Source organism: Phyllobates terribilis, unplaced genomic scaffold (assembly GCF_046119375.1).
Source record: "Phyllobates terribilis strain yellow unplaced genomic scaffold, ASM4611937v1 Scaffold_4__5_contigs__length_816908805, whole genome shotgun sequence".
Lineage (NCBI taxonomy): Eukaryota > Metazoa > Chordata > Amphibia > Anura > Dendrobatidae > Phyllobates > Phyllobates terribilis.
The window spans coordinates 473945597-473963999 of NW_027362764.1; the positions used below are offsets into that span (position 1 = coordinate 473945597).

General features: G+C 46.7%; 1 protein-coding gene across 1 annotated transcript in view; it reads left to right on the plus strand.

The window, feature by feature from the left end:
• The first annotated feature begins 639 nt into the window (after positions 1-639).
• The window catches only part of RIPK1 (receptor interacting serine/threonine kinase 1), an 88417-nt gene continuing 70653 nt past the window's right edge, over positions 640-18403 (plus strand). Inside the window, exons 1-2 of the mRNA XM_073678697.1 lie at positions 640-866; positions 12740-12941. Coding sequence (XP_073534798.1) covers positions 12763-12941 — 179 coding nt within the window. The 5' untranslated portion in view covers positions 640-866; positions 12740-12762. The remainder of the gene's footprint in view (positions 867-12739; positions 12942-18403) is intronic.

Below are 18403 nucleotides of genomic sequence, written 5' to 3' on the forward strand. Positions count from 1 at the left end.
AATTTGTTTCAGAGAGCGAAAATAAAGCTGCTAGAATAACCCAGCCAATCACCTGATCTGAATCCAATAGAAAGAAGGAATATGGAAGGAGCTAAAGCTCAGAATTCCTGACCCATATAGCTAGGGTCCGCCATGACCCTGACACTCACCAGTCGGGGGTCCCCATATACATTAGACTGTCCGCCAAAACCCGCCGATATCAGTGGGTACAGTAAACAGTAAAGTTGACACCTCTTCCAGGAGGTCTCCACGTTTTCCAGGAAAAGTTGGCAATTATTATACTTGTACCACACAGTGACCAATGTAAAATAGTTGCTGCATTCCTGATGGGTTCATGAACCGGCGCATTTTGAGGCTTATCCAGCCCCTCTTCCAGACACTTCACTGCAGCTCAGTTATCTATGTACATATGTCGCCTTTCCTGTCAGAACTTCGTACATTTTGCTGAGTAAACCTTTGTGCAGTCAGTGTAAGAATACATAGAGCTTATATGTGGCTGTGACAGGGTGCTGTGTGACAGGGTGCTGTGTGACAGGGTGCTGTGTGACAGGGTGCTGTGTGACCCCACAGAGCAGGTGCGGCCCCCGCCGCCTCAGGCACGGGGAGGACACAGGACTGCCCGGGAATTCCTGTCACCACTACGTAGAGCCGTGTAATGGGGAAGGGGCGGAGCCAGGCGACACTGTCCACCAGGAAGCCAAGCTCTGAGGGAGCTCCGGAGAGGACGGCCACGAGTGTCCGTGTCAGCAGCTGTGGAGACCTGAGGAGGCCACTGTGAGCACAGGGCAGTGAGTGCCATGTAGAAGACAGAGGGGATCCACAGAGAAACTTCCTACCGCACACACGGCGAGTGTGAACTGTGACAGGTGAGGGAAGTCGTGTGTGTACAGGTGCCACAGCTGGACGTGCCCTGTGTGACTGGGTGCCAGGCAAGTGTACCTCCCCTGTATACACACTGTGCGGTACGGCCACTCCATGCCATTCACTGGAGGAGGAAGAGGGGGGGCGCGGAAGTGAAAGTGAAAGTATGTCCAAGTATATGATGTAAAGGCCAGTGCTAATAATATGCTATATATATATATATTATAGTTACACACACACCAAACATCATTGGTCCTTTTCTGTCAGTGTCCGCCAATGTGTGTTTGTGTATATGTGTGTGTATAATTATATTTTACAGGCCTCCTTCTTTGCAGGACAAGATGACATTTTCAGCGATACCATTATTTTTCTATATGATTTATTGATCACTGTCAGTATAAGGAAAAAAACCTACATTTTTGGCGTGGTGTTTATTATTGATAATGATATTCGTTGTATGGGTTGTGGCATAGTTACAGCTTGGGTTGTTCCAAATACCAGATGTAGATTTTTATTGTTTACATTAGTTTTTACATAAAACAGATATTTTTAGTTATTTTTTTCATACTGTTTTTTTTAATAATTTAATATTTCATTTTTGTGGTCCTTCAATTGGCCCCATCCTGTAATAATATCCCACATTCTGCCGCTTCTTGCACACAAAAAAAAGAATAGATTTTTCTTACCTGTCCCCGCGCCTACGGTGAACAGCATCCTCTTCCTCCTGTATAGCCAGGGCATGTGGGCAGAGCGGTGCATGGAAGTGATGTCATGCGCCACCCATGATGGGCACACCAATGTCAGCTGCCAGCCTCTGATAGTGCTGTAGCTGGTATAGGTATTGCATTGTAGGGAGCTGGTGACTCTGCACCTCGATACAATTCAATAGCGTGTAGGCCTTCTTCCTTGCCGGACCAGATCGCAGTCGTCTCAGAAGCTCCGGTGCCCGCAGACCGAAGGGGCCGCGTGTTTGACACCACTGGTCTAGGACCTGACAAACCAACCTGTCAGGCATCAGCTGTGATCACTCGGAGGTAACATGACTAAGTTGAAGTGGAAGGATTTAAGCCTTATTCAACCTTTTTCGCGAATTGGTCTGCTCACTGGGATCTATTTTTTTCTTCACCTTTAAAGGGAACCTGTCCGCTTCCCCAAGCCCCCAAACCACCGGTTTTATTCATATGACCGTATTTTTGGTCAGCATATAACTCTAAGCCAGAATCAGAAGTGAAATTTACAGAGAGAAAAATATGTTTTGAAGCTTTACACCTCTTCTGTCTTTTGGAGCCACTTATGGCTTTAGCTTACAAATCATGATGAAATGCAGACTGAAGCATTTATGTGTGAATAAGGTGTAAGACTAAGCTTACAAATTCTGCTTGCAGCACAACACATATGGTGCTATAAATGAATCATTTATATCACTGAACCTTGTTTAACCTGTTATGACTCATGGCCAATAAGTCAGTCTGAAAACACTTTGTAACTTGGTGGTGTGAACCATATCATACCTTTTTAAGAACAGTGTGTCTCTTTCCCCACATAGTAGCAGCAACCAGTATCTCTTCCTCCTTCCTCAGGAGTTGACCATAAAATACAGCCTCCTCCAAATTATGATAAGTCTACCAGTATGGTCCATGTACGGACTGCAAAGCCTTGGCTGACCATGGGTCTCTCAACCCCAAACTCACAGCCTTATAGATACATATGAAGCTGTAAGTTTAGGTCAGGAGACTCGTGTTCAGTCCCTGCTTTGCGGTCATAAGAACCCTGAAATACGACCTAAAAGAGAATATTTACTTCAATGGCTGAAATGTTTAGATCTAGTTTTTTAGTGCATTAGCAAAGGATTGATTCCCACATCCATGTTTTGCGGTCCGATGCACGTACCTGCAAGGGATCTCATGACCCAAGCTTGACATCTTTAGGCTGTCGAGTTCGGGTCAGGAAACCCATGGCCAGTCTGTGCGCAGACCAGCTGCGGGTCTTCTGATTTGAACTGGACCACCTCATATATTTCTACGAAGCTGTCTAGATGGATCATGAGACCCCCAGCCAGTCCGTACATCAAACAGAAAGATGGATGTGTTCAGGGGTGGATTAAGAGTAGCAAGGGCCCCGGGCAGTTTAGAAGGCGCGCCCCCCCCCCCCACCTGATTTATAACGTGACATGTCACATGATCCCCTGTGATAGATCATGTGATAGTTCACGGGAAATTAATTTGGCACAATATTAATTGTGCTGCCTCATCTGGGAGCAGCACAATATTGGGGCAGATACCCTGATTCCAGCGATGTGTCACTTTTTCAGCTGCTTGTTGTCATTTTGAGAAAATCACCGTTTTATCTGCTGCAGATCTAGCAGCTCTCTGAATGCTGCGCTCTGTATAGCCCCACCCACACCACTGATTGGCAGCTTTCTGCCCATGCTCAGTGTACACAGAAATCTACTGATCAGTGATGGGGGTGGGGTCCTACAGAACTTACTAGTCACCTAGTGATAATTACCTTCTGACATATCAATGATTTTATCAAAACAACACTAAGCAGCCCAGTAAGTGACACATTACTGGAATCAGTGCCTCTAACCCTACATTATGCTGCTCTCAGATTAGGTGGCAAAAACCTGATGACAGATTCCCTTTAAAGGAGCTGTAAACATAAAAAAAGTTTGTATTTAAAAAATACAAGCCATTTGTGAAATTAACTTTTTTTCATTGTTAATTCACATTAGACTGTATCTTCAACACTTTTGTCAGCAGGTCTTATTACAGACTCTGAATAGGGCAGCTCTCTCCCTCTCCCTCAGCAGAAAGTCACAGCATGGTTAAAAAACGGGATCTTTTATGATTTTCTCATAATAAATAAAAAAGGACATGCAAGTCCTCCAAACTATTTTCCGTTTCTCTATAGGGGAGGTCCTAAATCTTTCTTGTTCTTTAGTTGATCACATGTCAAAAAGGCAAAGAATTTACTATGAACTCGCTTAAAAAAATATACACTTGGAGAGTAATATCATCATCTGCCTGTAAATATTCCTTGACTCTAAGGGCTCGCTCACACTGTCAAATAACACGGCCAGAATGCTATGTGATGTTTTATGGGATAGGACTCGGCCCTATGTTATACTATGGGACAGTGCAGATCTGCGATTATTGGCATGAGAAAATAATCTCATTCGATATTCGGACCATGTGCACCCATATGGGTGCACGTAAAACATTGGACTGCACTCGGATGTCATCCAAGTGCAGTCCGATGAACACTCACAGAGACTATGGAGAAGATGGAGAAATTAAGTTCTCCATCTTCTCCATATCTGTGCTGCGAGAGAATCGGATCACACTCAGTTGAAGCTCTGACAGAGTTTGAGCCGAGTGTCATTAGCATAATTGGCCCTATTCTCTTGCATGAGAGAATATATGGCTTAGTGAGTGGACCCTAAAACTGAATAGTAGTGACGGACAGGCATCTCACAAGCGGGAACCATGTAGCTCTCAGATGTCATGTAGGTAGAGCTTCATTCCATGGGGTAGGGCTTAATTTCAAGGTATATAAAAAAATGGACTTCAAATAAAAATTAAATGAACACAAAAAGCACTAATTGAATTATTTTTTTCGTATTTATGTTTGCAGCCCCTTTAAAAACCCTTTGAGGACCAAGGCACATATATGTCCCAGAGTTTTAAACTGGAAAAAAATTTGATTGAATAAAATTTAAGGTCCTCGAAGGTTTAAGTAGGTCATAAATTCATATGAATACATGCTCATACAATTGCACATGCCATAAGATGAAGAAGAACAGAATCAAAAATATGACATTAAGTGGAGCACTTACTTACAGGTATTCAAGGTGAAAGAGACCAGCAAAGGCATCATCTCGAATGACAGTAAATGAGTTAGAATTCAGCAAGCTGAAAATGAAGACAGCAGGTTAGAAGCGAACCAGACTTTATGGTGCTCAGAATTAGTCAAGCAGAATTTATTGACTGCTCTTGCAAAGCACTGAGACTCCTGCTGTGTATAGATGGTGTCGTGCGGCCTCCCGCTGTGTATAGATGGCACCGTATAGATGGCTACGTGCGGCCTCCTGCTGAGTATACGTGTATAGATGGCTACGTGCGGCCTCCTGCTGAGTATAGATGCCGCACGGCGCTCCCCCCAGAGACAGCAGGAGGCCGCACAGCGCCATCTATACTCAGTGGGAGGCCGCACGTAGCCATCTATACACAGCAGGAGGCCGCACGGCGACATCTATACTCAGCGGGGGGCCGCACGTAGCCATCTATACACAGCGGGGGGTGCACGTAGCCATCTATACACAGCGGGGGGCCGCACGGCACCGTCTATACACAGCGGGGGGTGCACGTAGCCATCTATACACAGCGGGGGGCCGCACGTAGCCATCTATACACAGCGGGGGGCCGCACGGCGCCCCCCCAGAGACATCAGGAGGCCGCACGGCGCCAACTATACACAGCAGGAGGCCGCATGCAGTCATGCACACAAACAAACATATACAGACACGCATAAACACATTTGAAACACAAAAATACATACAAACAGACATCACACAATGACATCTGCCCACACACACAAACACACACACACATACACAGACAAACATCACACACACACACACCTGCCCCCACACACACACACCTGCCCACACACACATCTGTGTGTGTGTATGTATAGTGTGTGTGTGTGTATAATTTGTGTGTGTGTATTTTTTTTTTAAGTTAAAAACAAGTAAAATGCATGTGGCATCAATATCAAGACTGCAGATATAAGGGCCTATTCACACTGAATTTTGCAATGCATTCATCTCCTCTTTCCAGGCTTCTATCTAAATCCCTGAAAAATGGCATTCATATGGGCCTTGACATAGCCATTGATTTGAACAAAGGCAAACCGAGGCTAAAGTCTGAATCTTTAGGCTCCATTTGCTCTGCTTTCAGATGTCTAATTTCAGACAGCACAATCCTGAATTTCAGGGATTCAGTTGTAAGCCTTGTGTAAAGACCTGAATGCAGCGCTGGATGTAGTGTGAATAGGTCCTTACATCCTACACCACCTCAGGGGATTGTTGTTATGGAGTATTGCCCCTGGGTGGCCGCAGTTATGACCACCACCAGGGCTCGCGGTCACCCACCCTAGCTTTGGTATTCTGGGGAGCTGGTATAATGAATATCTGAGAAGAGCCCTAGAGAAGCCAGAACATTGGACAACCAAGAGGTGGTGGCCTCAAGTCAGGTGTAGTGTTCAACAGGGCAAGACTTTCTAACCTGCCCACACACACACACACACCTGCCCACACACACACACACACACACCTGCCCACACACACACACCTGCCCACACAGACACACACACACCTGCCCACACAGACACACACACACCTGCCCACACAGACACACACACACCTGCCCACACAGACACACACACACCTGCCCACACAGACACACACACACCTGCCCACACCCACACACACACCTGCCCACACACACACACACCTGCCCACACACACACACACCTGCCCACACACACACACACACACCTGCCCACACACACACCTGCCCACACACACCTGCCCACACACACACCTGCCCACACACACACACACACCTGCCCACACACACACACACACCTGCCCACACACACACACACCTGCCCACACACACACACACACCTGCCCACACACACACCTGCCCACACACACACACACACCTGCCCACACACACACACACCTGCCCACACACACACACACCTGCCCACACACACACACACCTGCCCACACAGACACACACCTGCCCACACACACACACCTGCCCACACAGACACACACCTGCCCACACACACACACACACACCTGCCCACACAGACACACACACACCTGCCCACACACACACACACACACCTGCCCACACACACACACACACCTGCCCACACACACACACCTGCCCACACACACACACCTGCCCACACACACACACACACCTGCCCACACACACACACACACCTGCCCACACACACACACACCTGCCCACACACACACACCTGCCCACACACACACACCTGCCCACACAGACACACACACACCTGCCCACACAGACACACACACACCTGCCCACACAGACACACACACACCTGCCCACACAGACACACACACCTGCCCACACAGACACACACACACCTGCCCACACAGACACACACACACCTGCCCACACCCACACACACACCTGCCCACACAGACACACACCTGCCCACACAGACACACACACCTGCCCACACAGACACACACACCTGCCCACACAGACACACACACCTGACCACACACACACCTACCCACACACACACACACATCTGCCCACACACACACACACACATCTGCCCACACACACACACCTGCCCACATCTGCCCACACACACATCTGTCCACACAGACACACCTGCCCACACACACACACTCATTCCTCCTGCCTGCTCTCTCTCCTCTCCGGTGGTAAGTAGCAGTACAGGCCGGGCGCGCACTGCGTGACATCACAGCTAGGAGACACGGCCGCGCACAGGGCCGTGTCTCCTAGGAGTGACGCGGCCGGGCCAGCACAGGGAAGTTAACTGCTGCAGTGCTGGCCCGGCCGATGAAGAAGTAGCGGCGGCCGCTGCTGGGGGAGCGGTCCGGGGCCCCCCCTCCCGCCACTGCTACCGGTATGTGCCGCGGCGGCCCGCACATATAATGAGGGCAATCCGGCATTAGACACCCCGCCCGGAGCCGGGGGCCCCCTGCAGGCTCGGGGCCCCGGGCGGTCGCCTGGATTGCCCTCATTATAATCCGCCTATGGATGTGTTAATCCAGCCTTAGGGTACAGTACAGACCAAAAGTTTGGACACACCTCATTTAAAGATTTTTCTGTATTTTCATGACTTTGAAAATTGTACATTCACACTGAAGGCATCAAAACTATGAATTAACACATGTGGAATTATATACTTAACAAAAAAGTGTGAAACAACTGAAAATATGTCTTATATTCTAGGTTCTTCAAAGTAGCCACCTTTTGCTTTGATGACTGCTTTGCACACTCTTGGCATTCTCTTGATGAGCTTCAAGAGGTAGTCACCGGAAATGGTCTGCCAACAATCTTGAAGGAGTTCCCAGAGATGCTTAGCACTTGTTGGCCCTTTTGCCTTCACTCTGCGGTCCAGCTCACCCCAAACCATCTCGATTGGGTTCAGGTCTGGTGACTGTGGAGGCCAGGTCATCTGGCGTAGCACCCCATCACTCTCTCTCTTGGTCAAATAGCCCTTACACAGCCTGGAGGTGTGTTTGGGGTTATTGTTCTTTTGAAAAATAAATGATGGTCCAACTAAACGCAAACCGGATGGAATAGCATGCCGCTGCAAGATGCTGTAGTAGCCATGCTGGTTCAGTATGCCTTCAATTTTGAATAAATACCCAACAGTGTCACCAGCAAAGCACCCCCGCACCATCACACCTCCTTCTCCATGCTTCACGGTTGGAACCAGGCATGGAGAGTCCATCCGTTCACCTTTTCTGCGTCGCACAAAGACACAGTGGTTGGAACCAAAGATCTCAAATTTGGACTCATCAGACCAAAGCACAGATTTCCACTGGTCTAATGTCCATTCTTTGTGTTCTTTAGCCCAAACAAGTCTCTTCTGCTTGTTGCCTGTCCTTAGCAGTGGTTTCCTAGCAGCTATTTTACCATGAAGGCCTGCTGCACAAAGTCTCCTCTTAACAGTTTTTGAAGAGATGTGTCTGCTGCTAGAACTCTGTGTGGCATTGACCTGGTCTCTAATCTGAGCTGCTGCTAACCTTCCTTTCCTGGAGCAGTCCTCATGTGAGCCAGTTTCTTTGTAGCGCTTGATGGTTTTTGCAACTGCACTTGGGGACACTTTCAAAGTTTTCCCAATTTTTCAGACTGACTGACCTTCATTTCTTAAAGTAATGATGGCCACTCGTTTTTCTTTACTTAGCTGCTTTTTTCTTGCCATAATACAAATTCTAACATTCTATTCAGTAGGACTATCAGCTTTGTATCCACCAGACTTCTGCACAACACAACTGATGTTCCCAACCCCATTTATAAGGCAAGAAATCCCACTTATTAAACCTGACAGGGCACACCTGTGAAGTGAAAACCATTTCCGGTGACTACCTCTTGAAGCTCATCAAGAGAATGCTAAGAGTGTGCAAAGCAGTCATCAAAGCAAAAGGTGGCTACTTTGAAGAACCAAGAATATAAGACATATTTTCAGTTGTTTCACACTTTTTTGTTAAGTATATAATTCCACATGTGTTAATTCATAGTTTTGATGCCTTCAGTGTGAATGTACAATTTTCATAGTCATGAAAATACAGAAAAATCTTTAAATGAGAAGGTGTGTCCAAACTTTTGGTCTGTACTGTATATGTCCACGATGTGTACCAGCCTGCGGCCCAGCCGTCGCGGAAGAGCCGCCGGCAGCTTCCGCTCATTATGCAAATGAGCGGCTCCATTTTTTTCATATGCAGACTTTCCGCATAGAAGTTAGGTCTATGGGGAAAGCCCGCATGCGGACCCACCAGAGAAATTGACATACTGCGGTTTTGAAAGACGAGTCGCATGTCAGTTTCCGCGGGTGAGCCGCAGACGCATAGTGGACATGGGATTTCTACAAATACCATCCACTATGCTATAACATCTGGCCGCTGCGGGTTTGACGCTGCATAAGTTCGCAGCGTCAAACCCGCAGCGGCTCCGGATCGTGGGCACATAGCCTTAGGGTATGCGCTCATGATCAGGATTTGCTTGCAGAAATTTCTGCAGCGCTTCTGCAAGGTTCTGCATCTCTTGGCAGCAAAAACGCTGCGGAAAATCTGCAGTGTTTTTGATGCGGATTTGCCATGCATTTTTTCCAATGCGTTTTATAGGAAAAACGCACAAAGAATGGACATGCTGCTTCTTTTCCCGCACATGAAATTCTGTAAGGAAAAATCCTGGTCATGTGCACAGATCTTGCAAAATCTCATAGAAAATGCTGGGATAAGGTTTGCAATGCGTTTTTGGGGCCAATTCCGAGCGGATTTACCACATAAAAAATGCACCGTGTGCACATACCCTTAGGCTATTGGCCCCACTATCAGTATTTGGTGAGTATTCGGTCAGTATTTTTCCTCAGGAGTGAGAGCCAAAACCAGGTGAGGAACAATCAGAGAAAAGGTATAATAGAAACAAGTCACCAATCCTGAATTTATCACCCACTCCTGAGAAAAAATACTGACCAAATACTGATAGTGAGACCGTGGCCTTATACTGGGACTTTGGATTCCACTTTTGGCAATGTCACCCAAGTAACCTGAAACGCTTGTCTATAACGGTTGTTCCCGGTTTTTAAAAAAAAGTGCCAGATGACGGGTCACAAGATATCTTAGTATTTTATTATATATAGTAAAGTTACCTTACTTTACACTGGTCGGTTTGGTTTAACTGTTTGTTGTTTTTGTGTGTGGGCAAAAACTTTGTTTGTTACGGATATGAAGCCAACATATCTGAGTTGTTATGCGTAGAAATTTTATGTCTGTCTAGTGGGGTCCCAAAAAGATTTAAATTAATATTTTGTTTTGTATTCATTTTATTTTACAAATATGTTGAGAAGAATGGTAGGTCCTGGAGAGCTGAAACCCAGTTTAAATCCTTCAAATCTCCTGATTTACCTATGTGCCAGATTTTGTACAAATCGATCATATTTGCTTTTATATTCTGTATCTGGCATATACAGTGGGTACGAAAAGTATTCTGATCCCTTTAAATTTTTCACTTTGTTTCATTGCAGCCATTTGGTAAATTCTAAAAAGTTCATTTTTTTCTCATTAAAGTACACTCTGCACCCCATCTTGACTGAAAAAAAAGAAATGTAGAAATTTTTGCAAATTTATTAAAAAAGAAAAACTGAAATATCACCTGTTCATAAATATTCAGACCCTCTGCTCAGTATTGAGTAGAAGCACCCTTTTGAGCTAGTACAGCCATGAGTCTTCTTGGGAATGATGCAACAAGTTTTTCACACCTGTATTTGGGGATCCTCTGCCATTCTTCCTTGCAGATCCTCTCCAGTTCCATCAGGTTGGATGGTGAACAGCCATATTCAGGTCTCTCCAGAGATGAACAATTGGGTTTAGGTCAGGGCTCTGGCTGGGCCAGTAAAGAATGGTCATAGAGTTGTTCTGAAGCCACTCCTTTGTTATTTTACCTGTGTGCTTAGGCTCATTGTCTTGTTGGAAAGTGAACCTTCGGCCAAGTCTGAGGTCCAGAGCACTCTGGAAGAGGTTTTCATCCAGGATATCTCTGTACTTGGCCGCATTCATGTTTCCTTCAGTTGCAACCAGTCGTCCTGTCCCTGGAGCTGAAAAACACTCCCATAGCATGATGCTACCACCACCATGTTTCACTGTTGGGATTGTATTGGGCAGGTGATGAGCAATGCCTGGTTTTCGCCACACATACCGCTTAGCATTATCACCAAAAAGTTCTATCTTTGTCTCATCAGACCAGAGAATCTTATTTCTCATAGTCTGGGAGAACTTCATGTGTTTTTGAGCAAACTCTATGCAGGCTTTCATATGTCTTGCACTGAGGAGAGGCTTCCATCGGGCCACTCTGCCATAAAGGCCTGACTGGTGGAGGGCTGCAGTGATAGTTGACTTTGTGGAACTTTCTCCCATCTCCCCACTGCATCTCTGGATCTCAGCCACAGTGATCTTGGGGTTCTTCTTTACCTCTCGCACCAAGGCTCTTCTCCCACGATTGCTCAGTTTGGCTGGACAGCCAGGTCTAGGAAGACTTCTGGTGGTCCCAAACTTCTTCCATTTAAGGATTATGGAGGCCACTGTTCTCTTAGGAACCTTGAGTAATGCAGAAATTCTTTTGTAACCTTGGTCAAATCTGTGCCTTGACACAATTCTGTCTCTGAGCTCCTTGGGCAGTTCCTTTGAGCTCATGATTCTCATTTGGTCTGACATGCACTGTTAGCTGTGAGGTCTTATATAGACAGGTGTGTGCCTTTCCAAATCAAGTCCTATCAGTTTAATTAAACACAGCTGGACTCCAATGAAGGAGTAGAACCATCTCAAGGAGGATCACAAGGAAATGGACAGCATGTGACTTAACTATGAGTGTCTGAGCAAAGGGTCTGAATACTTATGACCATGTGATATTTCAGTTTTTCTTTTTTAATACATTTGCAAAAATTTCTACATTTCTGTTTTTTTCCAGTCAAGATCGGGTGCAGAGTGTGCATTAATGAGAAAAAAATAAAGTTTTTAGAATTTACCAAATGGCTGCAATGAAACAAAGAGTGAAAAATTCAAAGAGGTCTGAATACTTTCCGTACCCACTGTATGTTGAGAAAGGCAGGTCCCAGAGAGCTAAAACCCGGTCTAAAATCTTCAGATGCTCCTGATTTACTCATGGGCCAAATTTGGTGCAGAGGGGCCCCGTTTGCCCTTAAATTAATCTTTTGTATTCCATTTTTTGAAAATATGTGTAAAATGGAAGGTCCTAGAGAGCTGAAAGCCATTGCAAACCTTCCAAAGTGTCTGATTTACCTATTTGGCAAATCTGGCGCCGATAGATCCAGTCATAGTCATATAATAAATAAATATATATAGCTCCTAACCCGGTCAGCTTCAGTACCACTACTGGTCCAGCGAGGAGACAATGCAGCTAGTCTCAACTGTCAATCAATCAGGAGGGCCTGCACCCCAGAATCTAGGAAATCGGCCAGCTCGGGAGCATGGCATTCCTGAAAAAACAGAGGGAAGTTCTTTATCGGCACACATTCCTAATCTGCTTTTTTTTTTTTTTTTTTTAAGGTTATTCCGGCAACATTGAGTCCATGGAATCGCAAGCAGCAGCTGCAGACATGTCTCTTGATGACATCCGTATGAGTTCCAAGGACCTTCTAGATAAGGAGGAGATTGATTCTGGAGGATTTGGCAAAGTCTATTTATGTTGCCATCGGAAACATGGGCTGGTAGCGCTAAAAACTGTTTTTACAGGATTGAAGACTGCGTCGTAAGTTATTATTCTGTGCATTTAACTGTGAAAAGCACAAGTGAAAGTTATAATATTCTGCTACATATGTTTGTGTGCCTCCAAATTGTAGCTTTTTTGTTTGTTTATAGTGTAAGTGCACTTTCAGACAACTGTTCAGTATAAACTGTTATTTATATATATATATCCCGCGTCGCTCATTGGTCCGGCAGCAGCCATTCAGCGCCGCGGGATTTCTGAAAAAAGATGGCAGCTAGCGGCTCATCTGCGGGACGGAGCTCATCGGCGATGCAGCCGGGAGATAACAGGTGCGAGGCGCTCATCTCCCGGCCGGTACCAGCAGAAGGACCTCGACCGCCGGACCCATCTGCGGGACGGAGATGCAGCCGGGAGATGAGCGGCGTGAGGCGCTCATCTCCCGGCTGGTAGCAGCGGAAGGACCGCCGGCGTCGCTGACCTCCATGCGGAAGGGAGGACCGGGGAGCGGCGCTGCGGGTCGGGATACCTCTGCTGCGAGCGGCCGCTCATGTCCCGGGTTCTCGCAGCGGAAGTACCCGCACAGGCAGTGCCGCTCCCCGGTCCTCACCAAGATAATTCGATGATTGGTCGTGGTCTTCAGACCCGACCAATCACTGATCTTACCGCAAAAGTTAAACACCGCTGTGCTGATTGGTCGCGGACGCTGCCCGCGACCAATCACCGATTTGGGCGCCACATTTAATTATCGGCCGTGACCAATCAGCACAGCGGTGTTTAAATGTGGAGCCAAGATCGGTGATTGGTCGCGGCCGATATTTAAATTTGGCGCCCAAATCGGTGATTGATCGCGGGCAGCGTCCGCGACCAATCAGCACAGTAGTGTTTAACTTTTGCGGCAAGATCAGTGATTGGTCGCAGGCCAAGACCGCGACCAATCACCGATTTGTGCGGCACATTTAAATAGCGGCCGCGACCAATTGAATGTCAGCGCCGCTCCCCGGTCCTCCCTTCACACCCTAGGCGCATGGATGTCAGCGGCGCTGCCTGTGCGGATACTTCCACTGCGAGAACCCGGGACATGAGCGGGCGCTCGCAGCAGAAGTATCCCGACCCGCAGCGCCGCTCCCTGGTCCTCCCTTGACACGCTAGCCGCTGATGTCCCCACAGTATCCGCATGGTGTTACAAAGGTCCGGACATTTGTGTTAAAAATCGCTGATTGGTCGCTGGTGCTGCCCGCGACCAATCACCAATTTGGCCGCCACATTTAAACACCGCTGTGCTGATTGGTCGTGGACGCTGTTTAAATGTGTCACCCAAATCGGTGATTGGTCGCGGTCTTGGCCCGCGACCAATCACTGATTTTGCCGCAAAAGTTAAACACTACTGTGCTGATTGGTCGCGGACGCTGCCCGCGACCAATCACCGATTTGGGCGGCAAATTTAAATATCGGCCGCGACCAATCACTGATCTTGACTCCACATTTAAACACCGCTGTACTGATTGGTCGCGGACGCTATTTAAATGTGGCGCCAAAATCGGTGATTGGTCGCGGCCGATATTTAAATTTGACGCCAAAATCGGTGATTGGTCGCGGGCAGCGCCAGCGACCAATCAGCGATTTTTAACACAAATGTCCGGACCTTTGTAACACCATGCGGATCAGCTGCTAGCGTGTCAAGGGAGGACCGGGGAGCGGCGCTGCGGGTCGGGATACTTCTGCTGCGAGCAGTCGCTCATGTCCCGGCTTCTCGCAGCGGAAGTATCCGCACAGGCAGCGGCGCTCCCCGGTCCTCACCAATACCACGCTGATTGGTTGCGGCCGCCGGCCCCGACCAATCATCGATATGGGCAGCAAATTTAAACCCCGCTCTGCTGATTGGTCGCGGCTGGCGGTAGCGACCAATCAGCGATTTTGGCGCAAAATTTAAACAACGCTCTGCTGATTAGTCGCGACCGCCGGCCGTGACCAATCTGCTATATAGGCGCCAAATTTTAACACCGCTTTGCTGATTGGTCGCGGTTGCCGGCCTAGACCAATCAGCGATTTTGGCGCCAAATGTAAACACCGCTCTGCTGCTTGCGCCCGGTCGGCCGCATACCTATTCTAGAATACCCGATGCGTTAGAATCGGGCCACCATCTAGTATGTGTATATATATCTATGTATATATATCTATATCTATATATATATATATATATAATATATATATATATATATATATATATGTGTATATATCTATCTATCTATATATATATATATATATCTATATATATATTAGTACAGACTAAAAGTTTGGACACACCTCATTTAAAGATTTTTCTGTATTTTCATGACTATGAAAATTGTACATTCACACTGAAGGCATCAAAACTATGAATTAACACATGTGGAATTATATACTTAACAAAAAAGTGTGAAACAACTGAAAATATGTCTTATATTCTAGGTTATTCAAAGTAGCCACCTTTTTGCTTTGATGACTGCTTTGCACACTCTTGGCATTCTCTTGATGAGCTTTAAGAGGTAGTCACCGGAAATGGTCTTCCAACAATCTTGAAGGAGTTCCCAGAGATGCTTAGCACTTGTTGGCCCTTTTGCCTTCACTCTGCGGTCCAGCTCACCCCAAACCATCTCGATTGGGTTCAGGTCTGGTGACAGTGGAGGCCAGGTCATCTGGCGTAGCACCCCATCACTCTCCTCCTTGGTCAAATAGCCCTTACACAGCCTGGAGGTGTGTTTGGGGTCATTGTCCTGTTGAAAAATAAATGATGGTCCAACTAAACGCAAACCGAATGGAATAGCATGCCGCTGCAAGATGCTGCGGTAGCCATGCTGGTCCAGTATGCCTTCAATTTTGAATAAATCCCCAACAGTGTCACCAGCAAAGCACCTCCACACCATCACACCTCCTCCTCCATGCTTCACGGTGGGAACCAGACATGTAGAGTCCATCCGTTCACCTTTTCTGCGTCGCACAAAGACACGGTGGTTGGAACCAAAGATCTCAAATTTGGACTCATCAGACCAGACCAAAGCACAGATTTCCACTGGTCTAATGTCCATTCCTTGTGTTCTTTAGCCCAAACAAGTATCTTCTGCTTGTTGCCTGTCCTTAGCAGTGGTTTCCTAGCAGCTATTTTACCATGAAGGCCTGCTGCACAAAGTGTCCTCTTAACAGTTGTAGAGATGTGTCTGCTGCTAGAACTCTATGTGGCATTGACCTGGTCTCTAATCTGAGCTCCTGTTAACCTGTGATTTTTGAGGCTGGTGACTCGGATAAACTTATCCTCAGAAGCAGAGGTGACTCTTGGTCTTCCTTTCCTGGGGCGGTCCTCATGTGAGCCAGTTTCTATGTAGCGCTTGATGGGTTTTGCAACTGCACTTGGGGACACTTTCAAAGTTTTCCCAATTTTTCGCACTGACTGACCTTCATTTCTTAAAGTAATGATGGCCACTCGTTTTTCTTTACTTAGCTGCTTTTTTCTTGCCATAATACAAATTCTAACAGTCTATTCAGTAGGACTATCAGCTTTGTATCCACCAGACTTCTGCACAACACAACTGATGTTCCCAACCCCATTTATAAGGAAAGAAATCCCACTTATTAAACCTGACAGGGCACACCTGTGAAGTGAAAACCATTTCCGGTGACTACCTCTTGAAGCTCATCAAGAGAATCCCAAGAGTGTGCAAAGCAGTCATCAAAGCAAAAGGTGGCTACTTTGAAGAACCTAGAATATAAGACATATTTTCAGTTGTTTCACACTTTTTTGTTAAGTATATAATTCCACGTGTGTTAATTCATAGTTTTGATGCCTTCAGAGTGAGTTTACAATTTTCATAGTCATGAAAATACAGAAAAATCTTTAAATGAGAAGGTGTGTCCAAACTTTTGGTCATCCCTTTAATGGTTCAGTGCGTGTTTTGACGGACCATGTACCTCCCTCAGCTGACTGGTCACATGACTGTGACATCACACAGGTCCTTTTGCACAACGGAAGGTCTGGACACGTGACTGTGAGATAAGCACAGGTCCTGTGGCTGTTTCTATAGGATATAAAAACCCTGGTAATTTGAGACAGGTGGTGCAAGGGGTGTGATAGGCGTGAGGCCTGTTCCCCATGTGTGAGGCCTGATGAAGCTTGGTGGACTCCTGGAAGGTGAAGACTGGATCCCTTGGGTATAAGCGATGCCAGTAAGCCTTGGAGGGCCAGAGGCTTACTAAAATAAGCGTCCTGGAAGGCAGAGCCTGGATCTGTGCGTATGAGAGATGCCAGTGGCCTTGGACGGGATAAGGGCTGGAGACCACGTGTGGTAAGCTCTATAGCCACAGTGGTGGCGGGACAAAGCGGACTGAAGCAGCTACAACCCCTCAAAGGTAAAACACTGCTTGATGTGGACATTGATGTGGACATTAATATAAGTGCCTTTGCTGAGGGATGTAACTGGAGCCAAGAGGGCCTGTCTGCTATTTACAGGGCTCCTGGATGTTATATGTGTAATATGCCGGTGAGCCACTAAGTTGGACTGTGTGACAAGCAGTTTATGAAGATTAATAAACTGCTGAACTGTGAAATATTGAGAAACGTGGCTGGTGTGCGTTAATTGACCCGGCGCAGCGAGTATCCACCATGATGATGACTAGCGCTGCCATACAATATATATAGTGTAATACAGTGAGTACGGAAAGTATTCAGACCCCTTTAAAATTTTCACTCTTAGTTTCATTGCAGCCATTTGGTAAATTCTAAAAAGTTCATTTTTTTCTCATTAACCCCTTAACAACATCTGACGTACTAATACGCGTCTGTGCCCTGGGATGTAAGAGACAGACCCGTATTAGTACGTCATCGCGATCGCGCGCGCACACAGGCTGTGCGGGCGCGATCGCCGCCGGGTGTCAGCTGATTGTCACAGCTGACACCCGGTACTATGTGCAGGGAGCGGTCCTGCACCACTCCCAGCACATTAACCCCTGCGATGCTGCGATCGAAGTCGATCGCGGCATTGCGGGGGCAAGGGGAGGTGATCGCCAATACTCACCTCCTCTTCCAGCTTCCAGCGCAGTCTGCAAAGGCTTCCCGGGTGTTGCCATGACGACCCGATGTCGTCATGACAACATCCGGGTCACCAGACAGCAGGAAGATTGTTTGGACATGCGCAGTGCATCTCCAAACAATCTTCACACTGTGCACCGCTGATAGCCTGCATGGCATAGGGATGGTGCTGCATTCCTGTGCCATGCAGGCGATCAGAGAAAAAAAAGTGAAAGTCCCAGAGTGGGACAAAGTAATAAAGTGTATAAACTGTCTGAAAGTGGAAAAAAAAAATTGCAAAAATATAAAAAAAAAAATCCACCAAAAATAAAAATATAATGTACCCATCAATAAATATTATTATAAAAAAAAATAAAAAATAAAAGTACACATATTTGGTATCGCCGCGTCCGGAACAACCTGACCTATAAAACTGTCCCACTAGTTAACCCCTTCAGTGAACACG